The 24203-nt window shown below is 38.3% G+C and overlaps 1 protein-coding gene and 2 long non-coding RNA genes across 4 annotated transcripts in view; 2 read left to right on the top strand and 1 right to left on the bottom strand.

Moving 5' to 3' along the window:
- The window catches only part of csmd2 (CUB and Sushi multiple domains 2), a 364863-nt gene that overhangs the window by 288434 nt on the left and 52226 nt on the right, over positions 1 to 24203 (bottom strand). Inside the window, exon 3 of one of the 2 annotated variants that reach the window (XM_077196124.1) lies at positions 10965 to 11077. In XM_077196124.1, the coding sequence (XP_077052239.1) occupies positions 10965 to 11077 (113 nt within the window). Of the gene's footprint in view, positions 1 to 10964; positions 11078 to 24203 lie in introns of those variants that run through there. The other variant, XM_077196123.1, reaches the window with a different exon arrangement.
- LOC143702628 (uncharacterized) lies at positions 1818 to 2288 on the top strand. Its single transcript, XR_013190477.1, has 3 exons — positions 1818 to 1980; positions 2077 to 2167; positions 2261 to 2288. It is a non-coding gene; the product is annotated as an uncharacterized LOC143702628 (long non-coding RNA).
- Positions 22301 to 22591, top strand: LOC143702627 (uncharacterized). The gene is made up of 2 exons (XR_013190476.1): positions 22301 to 22379; positions 22464 to 22591. It is a non-coding gene; the product is annotated as an uncharacterized LOC143702627 (long non-coding RNA).

Below are 24203 nucleotides of genomic sequence, written 5' to 3'. Positions count from 1 at the left end.
CAAAGGACTTCCTGGGATTTTTAATGACCACAGAGAGTCAGGACCTCGGTTTAACGTCTCACTTGAAGTAAGGTGGTCTTTGACCGTATAGTGTCCCCATCACTTTACTGGGGTGTTAGGAACCACACAGAGCACAGGGTGAGCGCCTCCTGCTGGCCACACTAACACCTCTTCCATCAGCAACCTGGTTTTCTCAGGAGTCTCTCATCCAGGTACTGACCAGGCTCAGCCCTGCTTAGCTTCAGTGGGCAACCAGTCTTGGGCTACTGGGTGATATGGCTGCTGGCATATCTTATATTTAATGACTGTCTCATCGACAACAGCATGACATTGTCCCTGAGTGGGTACGGGTCGGTTTTCAAACCCATTTGTTTGAGTTGAAGAGCACAAAGAAGCACTTAATTGTGTGTCTGTCACGCGTATGAAAAGTGCACTCATCGTAGGGTACGTAAGCAGGGGGAAGACACGGTGTAAACACTGACAATGACATCAGAATGCCTCAGAATCACGCCTACGCTTGTGAAGCTCATCACGCGCCTACTCACCAGTACTGCTTTTTCCAGAGCAAATTTGCAAGAATGTTAACTGCCTAAAAATAACATTAAACATTTGTATTTTGCTACATCTAGACACTATAAAAAAATTCTGTAAAAATACGGTACAAATGTACCATATAAATTTGAAGGTTTTTTCCGTATTTGTCTTTTACAGGTCTTTTACCCGTATTTTGAATTACATGTTGCATTGTGGGAACAAGAACAATTATGTTTTGCTAAATGTCAAATAAGCTGTTAACGTAACATTATTTAGTTGCAATCTGCCATGTTAGGCAAATGAATGTCGGAGCCTGTGCGTTTATCATTTTATGCATATCGTCACACATTGAAATATTTAGTTCACACTCGTGGAGGTTCCCTGATTGTATATGTGTTACAGTGTCCTCGTTGTAATTGGTTTATTTACTTTTATTTGTCGGTGATGCGGTTTATTTCTTGCCGAGTGCATTCGTTAACCAGTTGTGATAAAGTTCGGTACTAAAGTTAGTGTTTTTGGAGCAATTTAATACCTTCAAACAAAAGATACCAGAGGAATCGTCAAGAAAAGTAAAGGCCATTTAAGACTTGCTTGATTTAAAAGGCATGAAGATACAACGTGAAGAATGACCTCCTCATTAGTGTGTTTCATAGTGTTTCTGTTGTTCTCTTATCTATTGACAGGACTTTGCTGCTGTAGTTTGCATCCCAAGCACCACCTGCATGATCCTTATGGGTTTGTATTTTGTTTTATTAGCATTTTTGTTTAATAATCATTATGAGTGTTCAATACTGGCAACACACATTTAAATTTAAAGGAAAAAGAGGAAAAATGTTGCCAGAAAAAGATTGTTGCTGAATACCCCCTTCAAAGATATTTATGCTTACATGGTCAGTAGAAATACAAATTGTACAGGGAAGATTTAAACAACTATGTTTAAAGCGGTTTTCTGAAGTGATCGTGTAATGTTTTTTCATTTTGTTTAAGGTGGTGGACATTCAGGATTGCTGTCATTCAAGAAGATGTTATTGACCACATCTCCTACCCCTATGAGGCAGTGAACTACAAAATACCTGAAGAAAAATCACATTTATCCTGGAGTTCATATAAAGGTAAGCAACACATTTTTAATTAAATTATTTATAGAGCATGTTATTGTGCTTCTGTTTTAGTTGAAAATAATGAAACATATTTTAATGTATAGTTGAGCAATTATCCATCTATTCAGAAAACTATGAATTTCCAGCCTATTTGCCCGCAAGGATCACTCCATCTAAGTGATAGACAGGGATCGGCACTTCCTCATCAAACAGATCCAGGATAATCTACCTGATGAACATCTACACCCAGCCTCGAACCATCTACCTGTGTCAGCACGTAGAGAGCAACGACAACCTGTAGGGAAAGATGGGCCGTGATGCAAGCCTCTCACCGCGAGACAGACATGTATGGTTAACCGCAGACAGAACTATTACAGTACACGGTAACTAAATTTGAAACATCATGATGGATAGGCCACATACTGTTCCCTCCCCTCTGTAGTTTTTGGTAGCTAAACCCGAGTCTGCAGTCCTACCAGGACCTGGGGTCCAATCAGTCCGATGGCTCTGAAGAATTTACTACACATTTCTTAGTGAGTGATCAGTTTTCCCCACCTAGAATCTTTGTTTTCTTTGTTTTGACACATTCTGTATGTCAGTAATACTGTTTTGTATTTCTTTTACAGCCTTCATCTTACCTGAAGACAATAAGAGCCATTATAGGTACACTGTTAACTAACAGAAAAGTAAATTTCTATTTGCTGTAGGTATATTGCCTAAATTCATTTGTTGCATTTTTACTGTAGGAAAACCATAAATTACCAGAAACTTTTCATCTTTTAATTACGGAAACAAAGTCCTGGTAATGAGCTGCCAGTATATTTTCTGCTATTTTACGGATTTATTTAATGTTTGCGTTATTTTTTTTACTGTAGTTATATCATTAAATAACATAAAGTTTCCTGTTTATTTTTTTTAACTATAGATACACCATTAAATGACAAAGTGTCCTGTTTCTTTACTATTAAATGACCAAAAGTGTCCGGTTTTGTTTTTTACTATAAATACATCATTAAATGACAGAAAGTGTCCTGTTAGAGAGAGCGCGAAGAGAGAGAGAGAGAGAGAGAGAGAGAGAGAGAGAGAGAGAGAGAGAGAGAGAGAGAGAGAGAGAGAGAGAGAGAGAGAGAGAGAGAGAGAGAGAGAGAGAGAGAGAGAGAGAGAGAGAGAAAAAAATTATGGGAAGAAGAGAAGGAAATGGGATCACTCAACATGTCAGCATGCATGTGAACAGAGGCAGCCTTTCTAATTTGGATAATTTACACTGTTTGCAAATAATTAAAAATAAATAATAAAATGTCAATATCCAGGACACCAAGTTAAGACACTGTCTATTAAACACATTAACAGATTGTAAATGTCTCTGAGCTTATAAGAGTTAAGTCTATTATTACTACACCGAGAAGACAATTTAAGAGAATTAAAAATATTACTTAGGCTACTTGGGTGATATATCACAAGCTTCAGTGCTAGAAGCAACAAAAACAGATTGGATGAGATTTGCAAAATAAATTTGAGTATCTGTCATTAACAGGGGTGGAAATGTCTGTATGTGGAATGCATGTTAAAATAAGACTTAAGTTGACACAGGCCAACAAAAAAACCTGTCTTTCAAACTTTCAAAATCATTCAATATTAAGACAGAATTATAAACAGACAGAACAATAGATAGAACCTTAGGATGACATACAGATAGAATGACAGACAAAACGAAAGACAAAAGCAACAGACAAAGACAGACAAAATAATAGAACCGTACAAAGATAGACAGAACAACAAGCAGAACGAAAGCATGATTGACAGATATTAAAACAGACAATAAAATGATAGACAGACAAAACGGCAGACAAAACTATATATAGATCAATGGAAAGACAGAACAACAGACAGAATGATAGATAGACAAAGGCATGGAATGGCAAGGACAGAAATGGAATGATAGACAGATAGAATGGTAGAATAACAGATAGAACAGCATACATAATTATAGAGAGAAAAGCAGACAGAACAATAGATAGACAGAATGGCAGACTGACAGACAGATACATAGAATGAAACACAGGCAAACAGACAGAATGGTAGACAGAACAAAAGACAAAACCAAAGAAGGTTAGACAGAATGCCGGACGGAATGACAGAAAGAACTACCGACCAATCAACAGACATACAGATTGACAGCAAACTGACAGAACGGTAGACAGAATGATAGACAGAACCAAAGAATAGAACGTTAAACAGAAAGCCACATACAATGACAAATAGAACGACTGACCAACTAACAGACAGACAGAAGAGACCAAGAGAGTGAGAAAAAAAGAGAGCAATGTTCAATTACATGGTTTAGAAGACATGGTTTAGAAATAGTATATTACATTATATTATGTTACGTTGTTATATTATAAAAGAACCCAAGTGAAAGCAGGAAAAACTAGCAAATGGAAACATCACGCTGTACCATAAACCTTTGTTGTGCTCTTCACTGCCTAATATATTCAATAAGCGTGGGTAAATTTACCAAACTGCAGGTTTCTAGCCAAGGAAGAGAACATGTTTAGGTGATTACTCGATACGAGGATCAAAATCCCGCCTTCCCATCAGCTCCTATATACATTTAATCTCACACCTCTCACCAATCCACTTAAGAGGGTTACGGCGGCACTACACGTGTGCTTTTAGAGGACAACAAGCAGCAGCATTCTCCCACAGAGGGCACGGACACACTCTCTCTGATTCAGCAAAAATATTGATTAGAAAAGCAGGGGGTCTCTTTAACATGTCCACTCCCGCCTGCAGAGAGGTGTGTGTGTTTGTGTGTGTGTGTGTGCGTGTTGGTGGGAAGAGTGCTGAAACGGCTCTTTCATGTAAGCCCCTGTTAAACTCTCTCATGGTGGATATGATCTCAGTCCTGTCAGGGGGGTGCGGAGGAATCGAGCATGAATTATGATAAAATACGGAGCTTGATGAGAAATAGAGAGTGGGTGTGAGTGTGTGCGAGCATCTGTGCGCAGGTGCTGAGTGTATATCACTGTGAAATGTGTTTGTCTGTGTGTGTTTGCAGGATTTAAAGCACAAGCCTGTTCTTTTACCAGCTCCAGCAGCGCACACCAGTGAGTACATTCATCATAGTGATGCATTTTAGTTAAGTGGTCCATTCACAGTGACTTTCAGAATAATGCTATTAATTAGTGGTGTGTCGTGCTAAACATTCAATTATGTGGAGTTGCTTGGCTGTAATCAAAACGCGAGAACGGCTCACTATATCCATCCCAAAACACCTCTCTCAACACAAACCACTGCTTACCTCTGCAATGTTCAGCTTTATTCCCAAGAAAGCTGTAATAATGGTCATTGTAAACTGCACTGCTGATTAAACATTCGTGTTAGTGGCACTGCTGATTAAATCTGATTAAACGTTCTGCTGTTTAATCTAAAAAATATCTCAAGCAAAACTTCAGAATTATTCAAAGGTGGCCTGAATCACTGGTTTTTGACAGACTTAAGTAAAAGCACCAAAACTTGCAAGCAACAGAGAGAAAAAAATTATCATAATTCCAGTTATGCATTTTGTAGACCAAATCGGTGGTACATTTTTACTTTTATGTCTGTATCTTATCTTAACATAATTTGTCCTTTGTTCTCTTATTTATTGTTCCAGTTAATCGCATTAAAACATACCATTTGTATCCTTGGAAGTCTCTTAAATTGGATATAAATCTTGATACAGATATATGCATAAAAACAAAGTATTATGGAGAAGCAATCAAACTCATGCTGAGATGAAATAATTGCACAGTTGTTTGAGGCCATTTCTTCTCTTAACAAAAGTAGGGCTGGGAAACATATCGAATGATCATGCATTTGTCGTGATTTTGCTTTTGTGCCTATCACAATAATTTAAACAAAATTATGGTGCAAGAATAAGTTCAAAATGTTCATTCCAGTGAATCGGTTCAAAACTCACTCATGCTTCTTTGACGTTATCATAAAAAATTTACACAGAAGTCACTATTTGGATTTTTTATATAAAACACCAAATCAGAAAAAGTTGGGACATTTTGTCAAATGCAATAAAATCAAGAATCTGTGATTTGTTCATTCTATTTAACCTTTTATTAGCTGACAAAAGTACAAAGAAACGTTTTCCAATGTTTTCACTGACCAACATAATTGTATTTTGTAAATATGAACCAATTTTGATTTTGATGGCTGCAACACACCCCAAAAAAGTTGGGACAGAGACCAAATAAAAGTGAAAAGATTATCCAAATTAGATTATCCAACTATTTTGAAACAGTCCACAATGAGCAGGTGAATTGGTAATAGTTGAGGCCTAGCGTGTTTGGGTGTAAAACTGCTTCTCAGTCTTTTTAAGCAAAGATGGGTCATGGCTCATCACTTTGTGCCAAATATCATGAGAGAATTGTCAAACAATTAAAAAATCACATTTCTCAATGCAAGATTGCAAAGCATTTATGTCTTTCATCATCTTCCATACATAATATTGTCACAAGATTCAGGGAATCCAGAGAAATCTCAGTCTGTGTTGGGTAAGGCAGTAGACCTCTGTTGAATGTGCGTGACCTTTGAGCCCTCAGATTGCATTGCACAATATACCATCATGCTACTCTGTCAAATACAGCCACATGTGCTCAGGAGTAATTTGGAAAACCCTTTTCACTGAACACAGTCTGACTCTGCATCAAGAAATGCCACTTGAATCTCTGTTACGCAAGGAGAAAGCTTTACATCAGTTCTATGTGGAGATGCTGGCGAGTTATCTGAGCCTGAGCTCATCTCAGATGGTCTAGAAGACAGTGGACATGTGTGCTGTGGTCAGATGAGTCCATGTTTCAGCTTGTTTTTGGGAGAAAATGGACATCAAGTTCTCAGTCCCAAAGACGAAAGGGACCAACCAGACTTTCACCAGCGACAGGTGCAAAAGCAAAAATCTGTCCTGGTATTGAGGTGCATCAGTGGTTTCTAGACACTCTGCACCATAGAAGGGATTTGCCGGCCTATTTACTACAGTCCAGATATGTCTCTTTTGGAAAATGTATGACCCATCATGAAAAGGAGAATCAGGCAACGATGACCACAGACTGTTGAGCGCCTGCCTTGTATTAGACATGATTGGGCAAATATTCCTCTAGCAAAACTCCAACTATTAGTATCCTCAACTCCCAAATGATTAAAAAGTGTAATTAAAAGGAAAGGTGAAGTGACACAGTGGTAAACATGTCTCTGTCCCAACTTTTTTGGGGCGTGTTGCAGCCATCAAAATCAAAATTTGTTCATATTTACAAAATATGATTATGTTGGTCAGTGAAAACATTGGAAAACTTTTCTTTGTACTTTTGTCAGTTAAAGAAAGTTTAAATATAATTAACAAATCACAAATTCTTGATTTTAATGCATTTTACAAAATGTCCCAACTTTTTCTGATTTGGGGTTGTATATAATTTAAAATATTTTAGTAAAAATGCATCCAATATTGCTATTTATTACTGTATACTGTTATAGTGATGCATATAAAAATTAGTATATGCATGCTTGTGTTCATTTAATAAGAACATGTCTTGATTATTATTCTCTTGTATTTAATCTTAAAATGAAACATTTTGAATATACTTGGAAACATTTGATGTTTGGCAAAAAAATAATCTATTTCAGGATTGATACAGCACATACAATACAGAGGCATATTTTTTTTTAGCAATTTCATCCAGCCCTAAACAACAGCAGACCTTTAGCAGTTTACAATCCTATATAATGTCCATTAACAAACACAACATAAATGAGCATATAAACATTTCCATCCCACAAATTAAATAAACCACAAGTGGCTTAATGCCATTCAGGTTTGTAACTTATCTATTCAGTCATCTAAGAGGGAGATTGTTTCTCTCCGTCATACAGACTTTCATTACAGAGCTAGATTGCTCTTCCTTTAGTTCAAGATGGGTTCTTCTCACCAGAGCTAGCAGAGAGGAAAAAAAGAGGAGAGGAGCTTGTGAAATGGCTGGCTCTTAACGGAGAGTGGCAGCTTCATTGGGGCTTGATTGAGAGTGTTAATTGATAGCACTGCTCATAATGCCCCTAATGTTTCACCATCACGCCGGGGGGCTTTTTTCTGAGAAGATAAAGAGGAAGAATCCAGATGCAAAATGAAGATGCAGAGCCCTCATTTATAATCATTATCCTTTTCCCCTCAGCTCCACCCCCTCAAAAAGAGCAGAGAGCACAGCAGAATTTAGTGTTGTTTTTGTATATCAATGCATTTATCTACTGTATTTGATCAGTACTTAGTAAAATAATAAGCTGTATAATATACAGGTAGCCAGTTATTATAGCAAAACAAACCCATTCAGGGATGAAGCTCGACATTATAGTATCATTAGGATAAACAGAATTGATTTAGGTAAGCTGAAGTTCTTGATGAGCAAGGCTTCACACTCTTTCGACCCCCAACCAGACGGAACTGGATAAATATTGTGAAAGATCTGATCCAATCAGACTTCTGACCTATAATGCTGCCTGAATCATAATCATACACTGTTCGCTCATTGGCCAGAGGAGAACTGGCCTCCCGACTGAGCCTGGGTTCTCCCAAGGTTTTTTTTCTCCATTCTGTCACCTGATGGAGTTTTGGTTCCTCGCCACTGTCGCCTTTTTCGCCTTTGTCACCATTGGCTTTTGGCTTGCTTAGTTGGGGACATTTAATTTTATATTTAAAGTCATCATGAAATCAAATTTTACCATTTGTATTTTTATATGCAATATTGTAGTGTTTATTATAAATGATATATCTGTGCACTTCATTATTTTTTTAAATTCATGTACCCTTATAATCTTTAATCAAATACGTTACCCTTCCCTCCCCCCTTGAAACGACTTCTCTTCTCTTTCGGTCAAAATCTATTACTAGAGGGCGTGGCTATCAGCCGCCTCATTTTGGGGAGAATGGCTCATATAAATATGGGGAGATTCCTTCTGGAAAATGTGGCTGCTCGTCCTCGTTCTCATCGTCGGGTTCCTCAATTAAAAATGCTTCATGGGATGGTAATGCTGGTGAGTCCGGTGGAGAGAAATCCTCCACAACGATCCAATCAATTCCAGAAGGACGAAATTAAGTCCCGCCTGCATTTTTTTCTAATTTTGGAAGCCGTTTCACTCGGATATATGTCAAAATAAGGAAAAAAGGACAATCTCAACTTCCGTTTCATGACAACTTTAACAATATTGTTAAAGCATTATTTTCCTGTTATCTCTATAAAGCTACTTTGAAACAATCTGTATTGTAAAAAGCGCTATATAAATAAAGGTGACTTGACTCCTATGAAGGACAGTCACAAAGGAAATCGCTATTCAGCTGAGTGTCCAGCCTTGGGGTATTGATAAGAGCTCTGGGCTTCTCATTATTCTGCTGTCTTTACTGGAAGTCAGGCCAGGGGCCTGTGCTACATACATCACTCTTTAATTCTGCTCTTGTACAGTGTTTCTGCAGACAACAGAAGGTCATGTGACAAGAAGTGGCACATAATTACAGTGCCAGACTGAATTAGTCTGATCCGTATGGATGAGATAAAGCCTTTCCATACTAGTGTAGGTCATCGCTCAGGGCACGGGACGCTTATGTCCTCTTAACCTGCTCTGTAGGGGTGTAACGATACATCATTATATCGATATATCGTGATAAAAAAAGTGACGATTTGTATCGGTGATGTAAACGAAATGATTTGTGATATAGAGTTAGTGTTATCCTAGACTCAGCTAACTGTATTTATAATTCACCCAAAAATGTAAATTCTGTCATCATGTCAAAATATCCAAAAAAAGTCATAAAGGCATAGTAGAATGGTTTAATCCAAATCCAAGTCTTGTGAAGAGACACGAGGGCTTTGTATGATGAACAGATTTACAATGACGCACATATCAGTAAACACGAATTGTGTGTGTGACATGCGAGAATAACATGAGTGAATGAATGGAGAGAGAATTCAAATATTTGAATGAACAAACTTTTAATTTTGGGAATAGCCATTTTGACCTGCTTTGCGATTATAACTGTGATTGCATTGATCAAATGAAGCACGTACGCGCTGAATCGGCACTCATAGTGAAAGCGCAAACATTATTTAAATCACCATATCGTATTTAGTTTTAGTAGTATGATTATTCAAGGTGTTTTAGATGCTTTATTCTTATCAGTGCTTTAATAGTGGGAGAGGTGGGTCATAGCGAGCACCGGGAAAACCTGTGTGTGTGCGGCTTGTCTGTGTAAAAGATCCAGTGAATCTCTGCATTGATTCAGAGAGCGTGAAGCGTGAGTTTATTGTGTGAGGAAAGAAAAAAAAGATTATGGAGTTTCAGTGATAGTACTACATAAAACTACTATATATAACCTTGAAAGTAATGTGTAATAATTCAATCAGTGAATATCTGTGGATCCTGATAATGCCAAATGTCTGATTTTACCAGTGAAAAAAAAAAGGGTGTTCGTTATAATCAGTGACAGAGTGCAAGTATATTTTCAGCCTCAGAATCATAAATATTTTTATTCTGGTGTCACCATTGCCCTGTGCATTGGGGACAAGGACCAAGTTTAAGTCTATTCAAGTCCACCACCTATGTCCATACCAAATTTAGCATTTTAATCAGTCGTATATTTTGTGAACTTTTTACCCTTTCTTTCAAATTTCCATTTCCCCCCAAACCCTACTCTAGACATCCATCTATAAACTTGAACGGTTTTAGCATTTTGCATAACAAACACACCATAAGCAGCATCAGACAAATTGATGCATGCAAAGAAACACTTATATTTAAATATAAAACATAATGCACCACGTTCACGTTATGGACCACATTCATGTTCCACTTGAATCAGACATTATTTTCCATTAGTATTGTGCAGACCTAGATGACTGAAAGTTCCCAGAGGCCTCGATTCACCTGCCATCAGTCTACAATTTCAATTAGATAATTAATCTAATTAGTGCAGATTCATTCTCCTTGCTGCCGCTCTGAAGCGAGCATTAATATTGCTGCTTTTTTGGGTCATAAAGCTCTCACATCAAAAGAAATATGACGAGAAGCCAGCATGGAACCAAGAGGAAATACGTTTATGGATTCTCAGTCTTTAAATTGACCGTGCATATTAATGCAATTAGCCAATAAAGTGAGATAAAAGTCTGCTTTTACGGCACAAATGCTAGTGAAAGAGTCCACTTTACATAATTACAGGGTTTGCCCGAAAGATGAGGGACTGAACCTGTTCCCGGTAGAGAACTGACTTGAGACAAAGAGAGAAGATTAAAACGTGATTCTTACCTTCGTACACTGCTTTGAAGCCCTGGCCACTTACAGCGTAGTCTGACAGCAGCCATAGTGTAAGTCTGGGTCCTGTGCTGACTATAGGGGCAGGAAGTTGAAACCCCGTCAACCTAAAACGCAGAGAAGGAACAAAGCTCACGTTAAACAAGAGTATTGTTATACAAACGAACGCTGGAGCTTGGCAGCAGGAAATTTTTGAGTGCCAAACTGACAGCTAAATCTCAATTTCCAGCTTTAACGGAAAATAAAAACCTTTAAAAGCTGTTTACTGTGGTGTAAAAAGCTAACTAGGACAGCACAGGTGATAAGTGAGGGAATTCACAGAATAGGCCACCAGAGACACCATGGTGTATGCACAAATCATCAGAATGGTAGCTAATAAACGCTTTACAGACCTATCAAAAATCAGAATCAATAGAGCAGCTAAAAGAGCTTATTTCACAGGTCAGAGCTATTAACTTTGCTTTCAGCAGTATGCATGCCAATGGCGTGAAACTATCCATTAATTGATTCTAAAATAAACTTCACACATTTAGCGATTATGATGACAGTTCTATGATGAGCATAATTTCAATTTCTGTATTAAACTTTATTTTACTTGATTATTTTGGGGGGAATAAAGTTACAAATGTTAAAAGAAAAGTTAAAAGAGATAAGATCATTTTTTTGATAAGGCAAGGTTAGTTCAGGTTTTTTTTTGTGCGATTTCCTAAAAATGTAATATTTAATAATTAATAACTCATTCTTTGTTTTAAAAAAACTTGAAAGAAATTTGATTTAAAACATTATATTGTTTGAATAGGAAGGTATAAAGAGAATATGTTATTAGTTTTTCCTTGATGGTTACTCCGCATTAAATTCAAAACCACATGAAACCAGCATGAGTATGAAGAGTTCATTTCTAAGAGCAAAGATATTTTCCTTTTATCTTGGAAACTCTTATAAATGACTGAACCATGCACATAAATAATACTATAACACATGCTAGCATGTAGGAAAATAATAACATTTGTTTTCTCTGTGAGGTAAACCTTCATTAATGCAATGTACTGTTTTGTGGAGAAATCCGTAGTATACTATATGAAGGCATCCTGAGGGCTATTTTTTTTAGATTAGAACAAAACGGAGCCTCCAGCAGCCAGGTGTGCTCGACAACTGCGTGTATGTGCTCGCATTTCTCCACTGCACCACTATGACCCATATAGTCCTCCAGGGTGTCAGCAGAGCAGGATGTTAAACCGTGTGATGCAGCTTTAGCTACAGGCAACGCTCTGAGCGTTCATGTTCCAGGGCTCGCGTCAGTTTGCCTTTTCAGTCAGATCCCAGAGCTGTCATCTAATCTCCATCAGCCTGAACACACCAAACGGTCACCTGGCTGCGGCCTAAGACATGTTATATGCGTTAGTCAGAGATCAACTGTAGGCAAGAGGTGGATGATTCAGACAACAAAAATCCTTTCATACTCAAAAAAGCCATTGTTCAAAGTGACAACACTCATTGTCTGATTTTCTCAAACAGAGCAATGTTTTGTTGCTATCCTGAGATCCTGAAAAAGATCTTGGAAAAACTGTGCAACAGTTTCCAAAATTGATAATGAAAAATAAATGTTACTTGGCATCAAATCAGCATATTATAATTATTTCTAAAGGATCATGTGACACTGAAAGACTGGAATAATGATGATAAAAATTCAGCTTTGCACAACACAGGACTAAATAAAAAAATAAATAAAAATAAAATAGAAATAGTATTTTTGTACATTTAAAAATATTTTACAATATTATTGTTTTACTGTATTTTTGATCAAATAAATACAGCCATGGTGAGCATGAGACAATTTTTTCAAAAATTCTTAAAAAAAAAAAAAAAACCTACTGACCCAAAACATTAGTAAAGTAGTGTATGTAAACCTTAAAACGTTTAAATTGTCATTATTTACTCAACCTCATGGCATTCCAAAACCACATGCTGGTATTTTAACTATGGAAGACGACGTAAACATTTTCCCAAAATGTTCCCATGCGTAAAAATTCGATTCATCAATGCATTGCAATTATTTGTGTCTCAATTCAATATAGATTCATTAAATCCTATGAATCAATTCAGCCCACCGGCCAGTGGCGGCGCTGTGGGCAACACTCTAGTGAGAGCGTTCAGCGTAGCACAAGACGCGCTTTACCAAAACAGGAAGATGACGGACAGAAGCTGCACTCCGTTCAAGCCTGCACCACCAACCAGGGACGACGTTAGGCCTATTTTAGGGGGGCTAAAGCTACCCCAAAATGTTCCTAAGCCCCCCTAAATGATAATAAGAACAACAAGTCTCCGGGAGTCTCCCTCATATTGATTGCGGCTCCCTGATGTTCGCAAATTAGTTAAAATCTCCCGAAATCTAGAGCTCACGAGCTACAAACCGCATAGCGCGCGCACGACAGAGAGGAAGAGAGCGAGAGTCCTTGCGCGTGTGTGCGAATGTGCACGCGTGTGCCTCACGAAGTGCATTTTTTTTATGAGTATGCACATTTTGTGTTTCTGTTTACATTTCTTTTATTACTCTATTATAACTCTATTACAGTTACATCCACTTTAGAGGTGTGTTAATAAAGCACCTGTTTGTTACAGTTGTGGTTTGTATTCAACACATGTACAATATTGTACAGTTTGTTCTGCTAAATAAACCATGACAGGAAACATGCTGGGGTCAATTTGTTCTTATACATTGGTAATACTGCAAACATTATTTAAAAATATAGGCCTACTCAGGTAGGGCTTACATAATTACTTGTGTATTTACTAATTAATTACTAAATCGATATCGAAGCTAATAAATCAATATCGAATCGAAATTGAATCGAATCGAAGCCTCAAGAATCGAAATCGAATCGAATTGAGAAATTCCTAACAATACCCAGCCCTAGTAAACTACTCCATTTATTTTTTTATTTTTCAAAGCAAAATAGTTCTGGTTTGCCCATGAAGAGACTAATTTTCTGACCAAACAGGAGTTCATCAGTGAAGATCACCTCTAGGCAGAGAAGGTAAGAAAGAGGTACCATCATGATACCACAACAGATGAACTGAAGACTGAACTGAATAAGACTGGTCTGGACAGGAAGCGGTGGGGTGTGCTGAGGCTAGACCCGGCCTGCATTAGGAGACATTTCCACATGGATGAGCACTGCAGCATCCAGTCCAGATTCTCCATTAGAAAAAGGAGCACTTCCCTCTCCAATTATCCCAGGTGCTTCTTTGGGAAGAGAGCAGGGACACTGGAGAAGGAAGAGGGAACAAAAAAATACACAACTGGAGAAGGAGAACAGGTGGTGCCTTACAGTTCATTGAAGAGGGAGGAAAAACAGATTGAACTTCGAGGCGCGTGTATGCGCTTCAGTGTTTTTCTGATTGTGATTGCGCTAGGGGTGTGCGATTTCATGATTTTAGATTGTGAATGATTAAAATGTCTCCCTGATCTGCTTTGAAGAGAGAGAATTGTATTGTGCTAGTGCACATTTTATCAGCTGCAGTTCTGATGCCTCCGTCTCAAAAAAATAGTACAGCGCGACATATATTCACATCACATGTTTAGCAATCCAGGGGTAGGGTTACACTCACGTGACATTACAGTTCTTTGACATCATGAATCCGTGCCTTAGGTCTTGAAAGCAGCCTAATAAACCGTATGTGTCATTAATGTTCATCAAAAAACAAAAGACAAAGAGAAAATCACTCTTTGCTCTGGACTGAATAACTCAAGTAGCTTTAAGAATTAGAGGATATTTCATTTTGATAGAGTGAAGTCTATGTAGTTCTACTTGCCCTTCTAAAGTCTATTTGCCCTATTATTTGTAATTTGCATATTTGTTCTTATTTTTAACAGTAGCGGCTCGCCTGAGGAGGCAAAGGAGGCACACCCTACTCAATTTTGAGCTGAAAATGGGACGATGTTAATAAAATTCCCAGTTATTAATTTTATTTAATGTCTCAGACTGGAATTTCTTGCTTGCAATTTCACCACTGTGACAACACCATAAAATATCACTAAAGACAGAACCATCGCTGCTCTTTCCCAAACGTGTCAAATCTGCTAATGAAATACAACTGCACAGAAAACTGTGCTAAGACGAGTCTGAGGGAATAGAGGAGGAGAGGGGGAGGCAAAATAGAGACTTTTACCTCTGTTGTTAAAAAAATTAGCCAATCCCCATTGAGTGTTTCACTTTTAGCGGTAAGAGTGATGAGAACAAATACATCACAGTGGAGGTTAGCCTCCCTTGGTACATCAACCAATCATCGTAGAGAAGTAAATTATGTGTATTAGTTTGAACTGCTACCACTGATAATGTAGCAACTACCTTAATTATGGAGAGTAGAGATCTTGGTAACACTTTACAGTGTTAACTGTGTTAACAAAGTGTCCTTGTTACATATCTTACATGTACTTACCATAATAATAACAGTAAATTATGCATAATTACATGCAACTAACCCTCAACCAAATCTTAACCATACCCTAACCCTATAGTAAGTACATGTAGTTACTTAATATTACACAGTACTTAAATATATAATTAGCTACACCTTAAAGAGTAACCAGTATCTTGAATATTTGATCGCCAACAAATTTACCAAGCTACCATTTAACAGTAGCTACAAATTAAAAATGAAGGAAAACCCCAGGCCTAAGTTGGATATTGCAATCAGCTTCACTAAACTGCCTAACTTGCTCTTTAAACATGGACATCTAAAAGGACATTTTTGCTTCAAGTGATAGGCTAGGTGAGTGAAATTATGTCTGTATTGTCTTGCTGTATGTGTCTCATTTTATTAAAATTTTCTGTCTAAAAGTGACCAAAAAGCCATTTAAAGCAGTTAAAGCTAAATAAATAATAAAATAAAAAATAATCCTAGAGAGGGAATTCCCAGACCACTACAATTTAGTGTGTCTCCTCTATTTTAAAATCCACCAGCTGCCACTGATTTTTAATAAAAAAGACAAAATAATAATAATAGTATCGCCCACCACTACTAATGGTCTGTAATTCTTTGTTTTTCTTTTGTTACCTTCCAAGACTTGTTTTTTTTTTTCAAATAGGGAAAGTAGTTTGGCTATACTGTCTTAAAAACCAAGATAAGAATCATGATAAGATCATGGATTGTGATCCTGTCTGGAACAAAAAAATCCTGAACTGATATTTTCGCTATATCGCCCACCCCTAGTGTGAGCGTACAGTGTTTATTTGCATGCAGTCTGCTGATAATATAAGTGTTTGAATATTCGAGTATTCATCATTTAAATGTGAGTATCCTTATGAGGGTGTTCTCAAAATGTGTGTGTGTATTATGAAGAGGGTGTCACTGTAGAAATTCCCCTGATTAAAGCCATCCGTAAACACCCCACCCGCCCTCCTCCAGCCTTCAGGAGCTCCAAGCACAGGCTGATTTACTGAGTCCTGCACTGCTTCATAATAAAATGTGATTAAATGGAATGTCAGCCCGTGAATAATGAACCTCGCCGTCCAACCACTGTCACCACACATCAGAGTGGCTACCAGTGCTCGGTGTCCCACCACTCTACAGTTCTCAGCACTAAACTATAACTGGGGTTAACACTAAACTGGCCACATTAGCATAGTTGGCACTATCTGGATTTCAGACATGGCCTTGCTCCAATAATAATGGAAGCAGATACTGTATCAGCACAGCATGTTCCAAGGAAGCGAAAGCAAGCATGCCAATGTGAACTGCATATATTCCATGTGGACTTTACAAACATGGTTTCTTATGCTAAAGCAAAAAAAAATAGCATTTATTGAAAGAAATATTTTGTAACTTTTACTGTCACCTTTGATAACTTGAAATGCAACCTTGCTAAATAAAAATAAATAAAAAATGACTGCATCAGCAGCGCGTGGCCAGGTTCGTAGGATCACAAAACTCGCTCTTCCACCTTAAAGGACAAGTTCGGTATTTTACACTTAAAGCCCTGTTTTAAGATCGTTTCTGATGAAATAGAACGGTTAAGATTGAAATTTGGACACATGCTGCTGGCCCGAGAATTTTCGGTTTCTGTGGCAGCACGCCCCACCTCCACAATGGTTTCACAGGTGCACTGTAACAATCATTCATAAAATGCATTAAACTTTAGTTTACAAAGACATGAAACTCACCGAGTGGTTTGGGGTGTTCACTGATATGCTCACACAAAAATCGCTGGAAAAGATGCTTTCCAACAGGTCTTTTACCATTCGTTGTAAAACAGTGGACCTATTTTTCCAAACGCCTCACAACCGGACATTCTTTCGTTTAGAGCTTGAATAATAGACACTCCAGCCCAGTTGATGGCGATAATGCACCTTTGCCAATGTTTGGATAGCGTAGCCTATGATACCGCGACTGCATAAGACTACAGAAAGAATACAAACAACCCCATTTCCGTTTTCGGTGGCGGAGTAATACCATACCTTACAGAACATCCAATACAACCATGCAATCATTGTGGAGGTGGGGGGGTGCTACCATAGAAACCGAAAATTCTCGGGCCAGAAGCATTTGTCCAAATTTCAATCTTAACCGTTCTATTTCAACGATCTTAAAACAGGGCTTTAAGTGTAAAATACCGAACTTGTCCTTTAAATAAAGTGCCATCCAAATACACTAGTTTTATCACTGAGGTGCCATGCAAATATATTTTTACAGACGCCCATATGAGAAACAATTACCGTCCGAATAGGACTATATCCAAATATTTAGAAATGTAAAGGTAAATTGTCAAAAGTCAAAACTTAAACTTTAAAATTAAACCAAAAATGTATAGCAACAACTGCAAGCAATATGTGTGACTTGCATGTTCCCTACCAAACAGCTAGACGGAGCAAAACTGAATGGAAAAGAGCTAGAGATGCGCGGTTGGCGGTTATAGCCACGGACTCCGCGGATAAACCGCGGATCGGGCGGATGACGTGACGAAAAAAAATATTTTAATTAAATTCGGGCGGGTCGCGGGCGGTTTCTAGTCTCGCGGCTGTCATCAGCAGCACCTTGTATCAGCGGATGGCGGGCGGGAAAATTGGTCAAAAACGTTGGTGCGGATGGATGGCGGACGGATGATGAGTTTTGTGATGCGGTTGCGAATGAAATAATAGCCCATCTGGCATCTCTAAAAAGAGCGCTGGGGTTGTGCGAGGTATTCCTAAATACTCTGTGTCTTCCAAACGCTAATGGAACGAGATGCTAAAACAACAAATGCAACAAAAACCACCTGTTTGCGTTTTTGTTAACACCATCAAACTAAAGCAGGCTGGCCTTTCACTATTCTCATTCAAAGGATGAAGGTGGGAATCGCTGAGCCAGCCATATTCCAGCAGGAAGAAGGATACCCTAGAGAGAGGATATAAAGAGAGGGGAAAACGGATGCAGGGCCAGGATTCTGACAGGCAAGCAGAGTGAAAACATTAGGGGATAAATTATAGAGAAAGTGCAAAGGTGAGTGAGGAATATGTTTTGCGTGCATGCATCTATCAATCATATGAAATATTCCGGTGTAAATGTGATGTGAAGTGAATGAATCGACAGCTTGTTTCTTTGGGGATGGATGGAAATCTGCAAGCTCATCTAAAGCTATATGTGAAATGTCCATAAATAATTGGGTTCTTTTGTACACTGCTCTATCCAGACGGAGAGATCCTCATTCACAGAGTCCACATGTAGGCCAGAGGTATGAGGTGTGGTGAACTGGATTGATGGCGTTCTCAGCCCAGACTGCTGTGTCCAACACAATCACTGCCGTAACTCTCTTGTCTTCAAGGACTCGGAGCATTCCTGGGTGGCAGCAGTTATGCACCCATTGGAGCGCCTCGGAGTGGCTAACGTCCAGAGTAAAAGCCGTCCAATTATCCTCTCCTGCCATTATTTCCAACCTTCATAAATGCATGCTTCTCCATTCCACCTACCCACACACATTTCCACTCAAACACCTCTAGCCCAGCCACCAGAGCTATTTTTGCACTGCTACCATGAGTGGAAGATAGTGCAAGTCTATCATGGCTCGTAATATGTATGATGAGAGGTTTGGTGCTTGAGACTGGATTACTGTAATGTATCTGACTTACGAGTACACATAGAATGGGAAGCAACTACACACGCCAACCGAGGCCTCGGCCATCTGCTAGAAACATCTGTGAGGAACTGCATTGCAGCGTCGTACAAGATCCTATCCACACTTTCTCAATGCCAGTTTGAATACAGAGAGCGTTGTTTGATATCTTGTAGTAGCTAATCAGAAAGATCTTTTTTAACCAGCTAGCACTATGCTATGCTAGCAAGGTAAGCTGCTAACATGCCAACTGAAGACTACATGAAAAAGATGTTTTAATTTGACCATTTGTGACTTTGGTAATATAATGTGACGTAATTTAAAAGTAATTTATTCTCATTCAAATCATCTCTAATTAGGCAGGGGATATGGTACCCATAAATAGAGTGGCATTCTTTGTCTAAGCCAAATAAATGTTGTTAAGGGCCAAGGGGTATATGATCTTGCAAGACTCTGGGCTTTTTAAGACATAAATCACAATTGAGAGAATCCAGAATGGAAGACCTCCTTTTGATCTCCTGTTATATGTGATGAAGCACCGGCAGCATTGGTAGTGAAAGATATCTAGAAAGGTCTGTACTGCTTAAAGTCCTCAAATCAAATATCATCTCCATGGTGATACCTCATTAGTCTGTTTGGACTGGTTCAGTTCATGTCAGCGCAAACAATGTCAGCACAAATTGCACCTATTGGTTTCAAATTTTGTGGAAGTTAGCCTAAATATTACAGTAAATATGTATATTGAGAATATATGAATAGTAAAACATTTTTCACATTAATATCTCTGATACATATTTGCTCTTTCTCAGTTGATTGGTTGGCAAATGCACCATTATAAGTATGCAACCTGCATATTAACTCATAAGCAAACAAACAAACAAATAACTTAAAGTAAATCAATGAAATCAAGCAAAAGTGATGCATTTAAAAATAATATTTTGTGGCAAAGTCTTGTATGTGTTCTTTTTAGTTCTAATTTTCTGTGTCATGGTTTTGATCTTCTGCTTGTCTCCCTGGATTTCCTTGTTTCCCTGTGTCTTGGACTCTGTTATTATCTCGATTGCCCTGTGGTTTTGACCTCATGCCTGTTATATGGAATACAATTGTTGATTACCCCCAATAAAGCTGCATTTGGATTTTCAACACAAGTATCGGAGCAGTTGCGTAACAGCACTATATAAATGTAACAAATCATTATTTTTATTATTATAAAAGAACAATTATATAAATAAAAGCATAAATAAACAAATACATATATAAAAAAGCAAAAAATACATAATAGCATAAAAATAAAAGCTAATTATGTAAATAAACAAATGACAGACTTCCTGTGCCCTCCTACTGTCCCAACAGCACAAGAAACTCTAGGAGATGGGAGCACAAAGAGCTCTGCCCATTTTATTCACTTCTAATTTCAATCTACAGCAATCCTCCTTAAGTCAAACAATTCGCCCATTTTTTCTGTTTAGCCAACATTTCAACTAATGCGCTGAGTCATTTATCCTGAAGCTCATTCGGAGGTTCTTGATGTCACATCTCAGCCGCCTGCTTTTCAGAGTTCTGTCTTTTAAATGCTACTTTATTTCAGACTTTGAATACATGGTAAACCATTTTTTTTTTAAAACAGACCTAGGGATTTGGCAGTGGTGATAATGGCAGTGGAAAATGAGAGAGAGGATGACCAAAAATATATATACAAAAAGAAATAAGAGAGAATATAAAACAAAGAGGTGCAAATACTGAAGGGGAGTGAGGATGAGCAGGAAGAAAAATAGTAGTGCAGGCTAAATTATTCAGAGTGGAGAAGCAGTGATATAATACTGTGCTGATCAGGCAGAGGAATTTTAGGGCCATAAAAAGCCCCGAAAAAAAAGGAGGATGGAAAGATGAGTTATCGATGGGTGAGCACAGTGCCAAAACTCATCGCTAGGGGATAAATGGTCCTAAATGGCTGTGGAGCTTTTAAACATTGCGGCTATAATAACCATCTGCACTCCCCCATCACACACCCTGCTCTGGGCACTCGTCAAAAATATGCACACAACATCCTTATGACCAAAATACCCATAATCCCTTCAGCCCATCTTCTATGGCCTTTCTTACATTCATCAAGTCAACCAAACAACCTTTTCCCTTTTCTATGCCTCTTAAACATACAGTAAATTAGCACACATGCTCTACACAAAAACCCATCAAGACAAAATAATAAACCTGTTGAGGCCGGGGTTGACGGACGGAAAGCCATGACATTGTTTTGCTTAATCCGTGTAACAGTTTGGGATTTGAAAACGTGTTTCATTTCACACTCTTTGACTGATGATGGGGAGCAAATTCAAGTAAATGGCTTGACACTTATTACCACAAGAGCTTACACCTCACGGTCATCACACAGGTCTCAGAAAACCGCACAGTTTGGTAATCTCCATAGACAAAGAATGAGGTGACGTTGGCCCTGCCGAACTCACAATTGATTCCAATGAAGTTTGATGTTAGCAGGTGGCTAAGCTAACGGTGTGATAGTCTAAAAGCATAAAACATCAAGGACCATGCAAATACTGGGTAAAATACACCATTTTAAGTGTATATATATATATATATATATATATATATATATATATATATATACATATGCATTTAAGTATTTAAGTTCTCAACTTCTTGGATAATTTTTTACATTTTATTATCCATGCTCACTGCAATGATTTTTGGGATTGCTTAAGTGAAAAATGCATGTGATACCCCCTTAAGATTTAGCCAAAATAACTTCTCCAATCATTTTTATCAACTTAACCCCTGCCCCCTTTTTTACAATCCACAGCAAACTCACATTCTGAACGCCTCACATTCAGATCAACAACCGATGGATAGAACCGAATCTCTGGCTTAATTTTGGGATGTACATCACAACATTGAAGAAAAGGATCTGTTTCCACTTCCGTTACATCATGAATTTTAAATTCTGTCTAGGTAGAAAAATACGCATTATATTAAATTGTACACATGGGTACTTTTTATCCTTGTGTGCACCAAACCCATCTAGCGTGTTTGCTGCCAAAAAGCGATTTTTTTTAGTTTTATCTGACCACAGAACCCTGTGCCGGTTGAAGTTCCAGTCGTGTCTGACAACTGAATTTCCTGGAGTTTGTTTTTGGATGAGCGAGGGGGATTTTTCTTGAAACCCTCCCAAACAACATGTGGGGATGTAGGGGTTGTTTGATTTTTTATTAAAATTATAGTATGTTTCTCTAAAACAAACTCCCTCTTTCACCTCTGCTCTGTTATTAATGGTTTCTTTTTGTATTTTACTTTCTTTTTAGGATGTTAATCATAGAAGCCCTAACCCTTGATGCGCAACACCACCCTAGGAATCTATGGGATCAGACATGAAGGGGCAGAGGCTACAGATCCTTACAAAGATGTTGGCAACATGATTTAAGGCATCTAAATACACGACAACCTGAACAATGTGCAGATGTGTGTTTTTCGATGCTTGGTCTTATTTACGCCTGAAAAATAAACTCCTGTAATCTGAGGTCAGGACCATTCAATATCAACTAGTGCTGCACGATTAATCATATCGCAATCGTGATGTCAAACCACGCGATTATATGACGCAAATATATTTGACTGAGATGACAGTCTCACGCACGCACACAGAAGGTTTCTCGTCAGCGCAAGCTGCACGACGATTCGCCTCATGTGAAATGGAGAATATTAAGAGAAAACAGTGAGAGACTGTTCTAACTTTTCGTTTGATTGGACTTTATTTTTGTTTAACTGTTGGAAACTACTAATGTTTTTCGTTTGATTTAACTTTATTTTCGTTAAACTGTTGGAAACTAGGCTACTTATGATTTTCGTTTGATTGGACTTATAATTACACTGACATGACAGTCTCATGCACGCACACTTCTCGTCTGCGCGAGCTGCACCTCATGTGAAATGGAGAATAGCCTATTAAGAGAAAACAGTAAGAGACTGTTCTAACTTTTTGTTTGATTGGACTTTATTTTCGTTTAACTGTTGGAAACTATGTTTTTCGTTTGACTGGACTTTATTTTCGTTTAACTGTTGGAAACTACTGGAAAAAAGAATGGCCATGTTCTGTGGTGCATTTTTGAGGTAAGATAACCTGCAAGTTTGTTTTTAATTTATTTAATTTAATTTGTTTAGATTGTAGGCTATTGCTCATTTTGTTTACGAGCGCTGCGAGTAGCCTGAGCCTGCCTCAGTATTTCAAAAAATGTTGTTTTACTCACTGTTGTTTAATAAATATATATTTATTAAACTAACTGTCTGTGCGATATGCTTTAAGTGTTTTATATCTATGCATTTTATCGTAGACAAGTGAAGTATTAGCATTGATTTGAGAAGCTAAATTGATCAAACATGTTTTACTCGCTGTCGGCTCGGCTGCTTGGTCGTCATTTAAAACAAAATACTCCGAACATTTGTCTAAATTAACAATAAATAAATGAAAAGAAACATTACTAACAAAACGTACTCGGTTACTAACGTAACCTCGGTTCTCTCTAGAGAGGGAACGAGTACTGCGTAATATCTTACGCTATGGGGAAAACCTCTTTTCCACGAGATATTGAAGCCAAAAATTATCCTTTAATTTTGATTAATGGAAAACGCTGTGCGGCAGCGTGCAGACATAGGCAAGACGGCTCGCGCGCCTATTGGCTGCCCTGCGGCAACAGCAGCAAGCCTATCGAGAGAGGCCCTGCGTGACGTGACATCCAATGGGGGTGCTTCGCGCCCATTTCGTCGCGTCCCGCCAGAATAGGCGTGGTCTTGGCCTATAAATACGCTCGACAGGCTGATACAAACTGGTTTTCAACGCTGAAGCGAACCAGCGCTGTTGTATGCACGGCAAGATACGCAGTACTCGTTCCCTCTCTAGAGAGAACCGAGGTTACGTTAGTAACCGAGTACGTTCTCTTACGAGAGTATCTCTCGTACTGCGTAATATCTTACGCTATGGGGAACACAATGTAAGACGCCGTGCGTACTGGGATCCGACACCAAAGTCCCAAGGGCAGTAGCCCGGGGCTCATATAGTGCATAATCACGGTAGACTCACAGAGAGTCGGAGAAGAGAGGCTACCAGCATCATTCCCCACGAAATAGCATCCCAT

Source organism: Siphateles boraxobius, unplaced genomic scaffold, assembly GCF_051911475.1.
Source record: "Siphateles boraxobius isolate OS27281-9 unplaced genomic scaffold, OSU_SipBor_1 35, whole genome shotgun sequence".
Classification (NCBI taxonomy): Eukaryota; Metazoa; Chordata; class Actinopteri; order Cypriniformes; family Leuciscidae; genus Siphateles; species Siphateles boraxobius.
The sequence above is the reverse complement of the archived record's forward strand: the minus strand, read 5'-3'. Positions and strand labels throughout refer to the sequence as shown.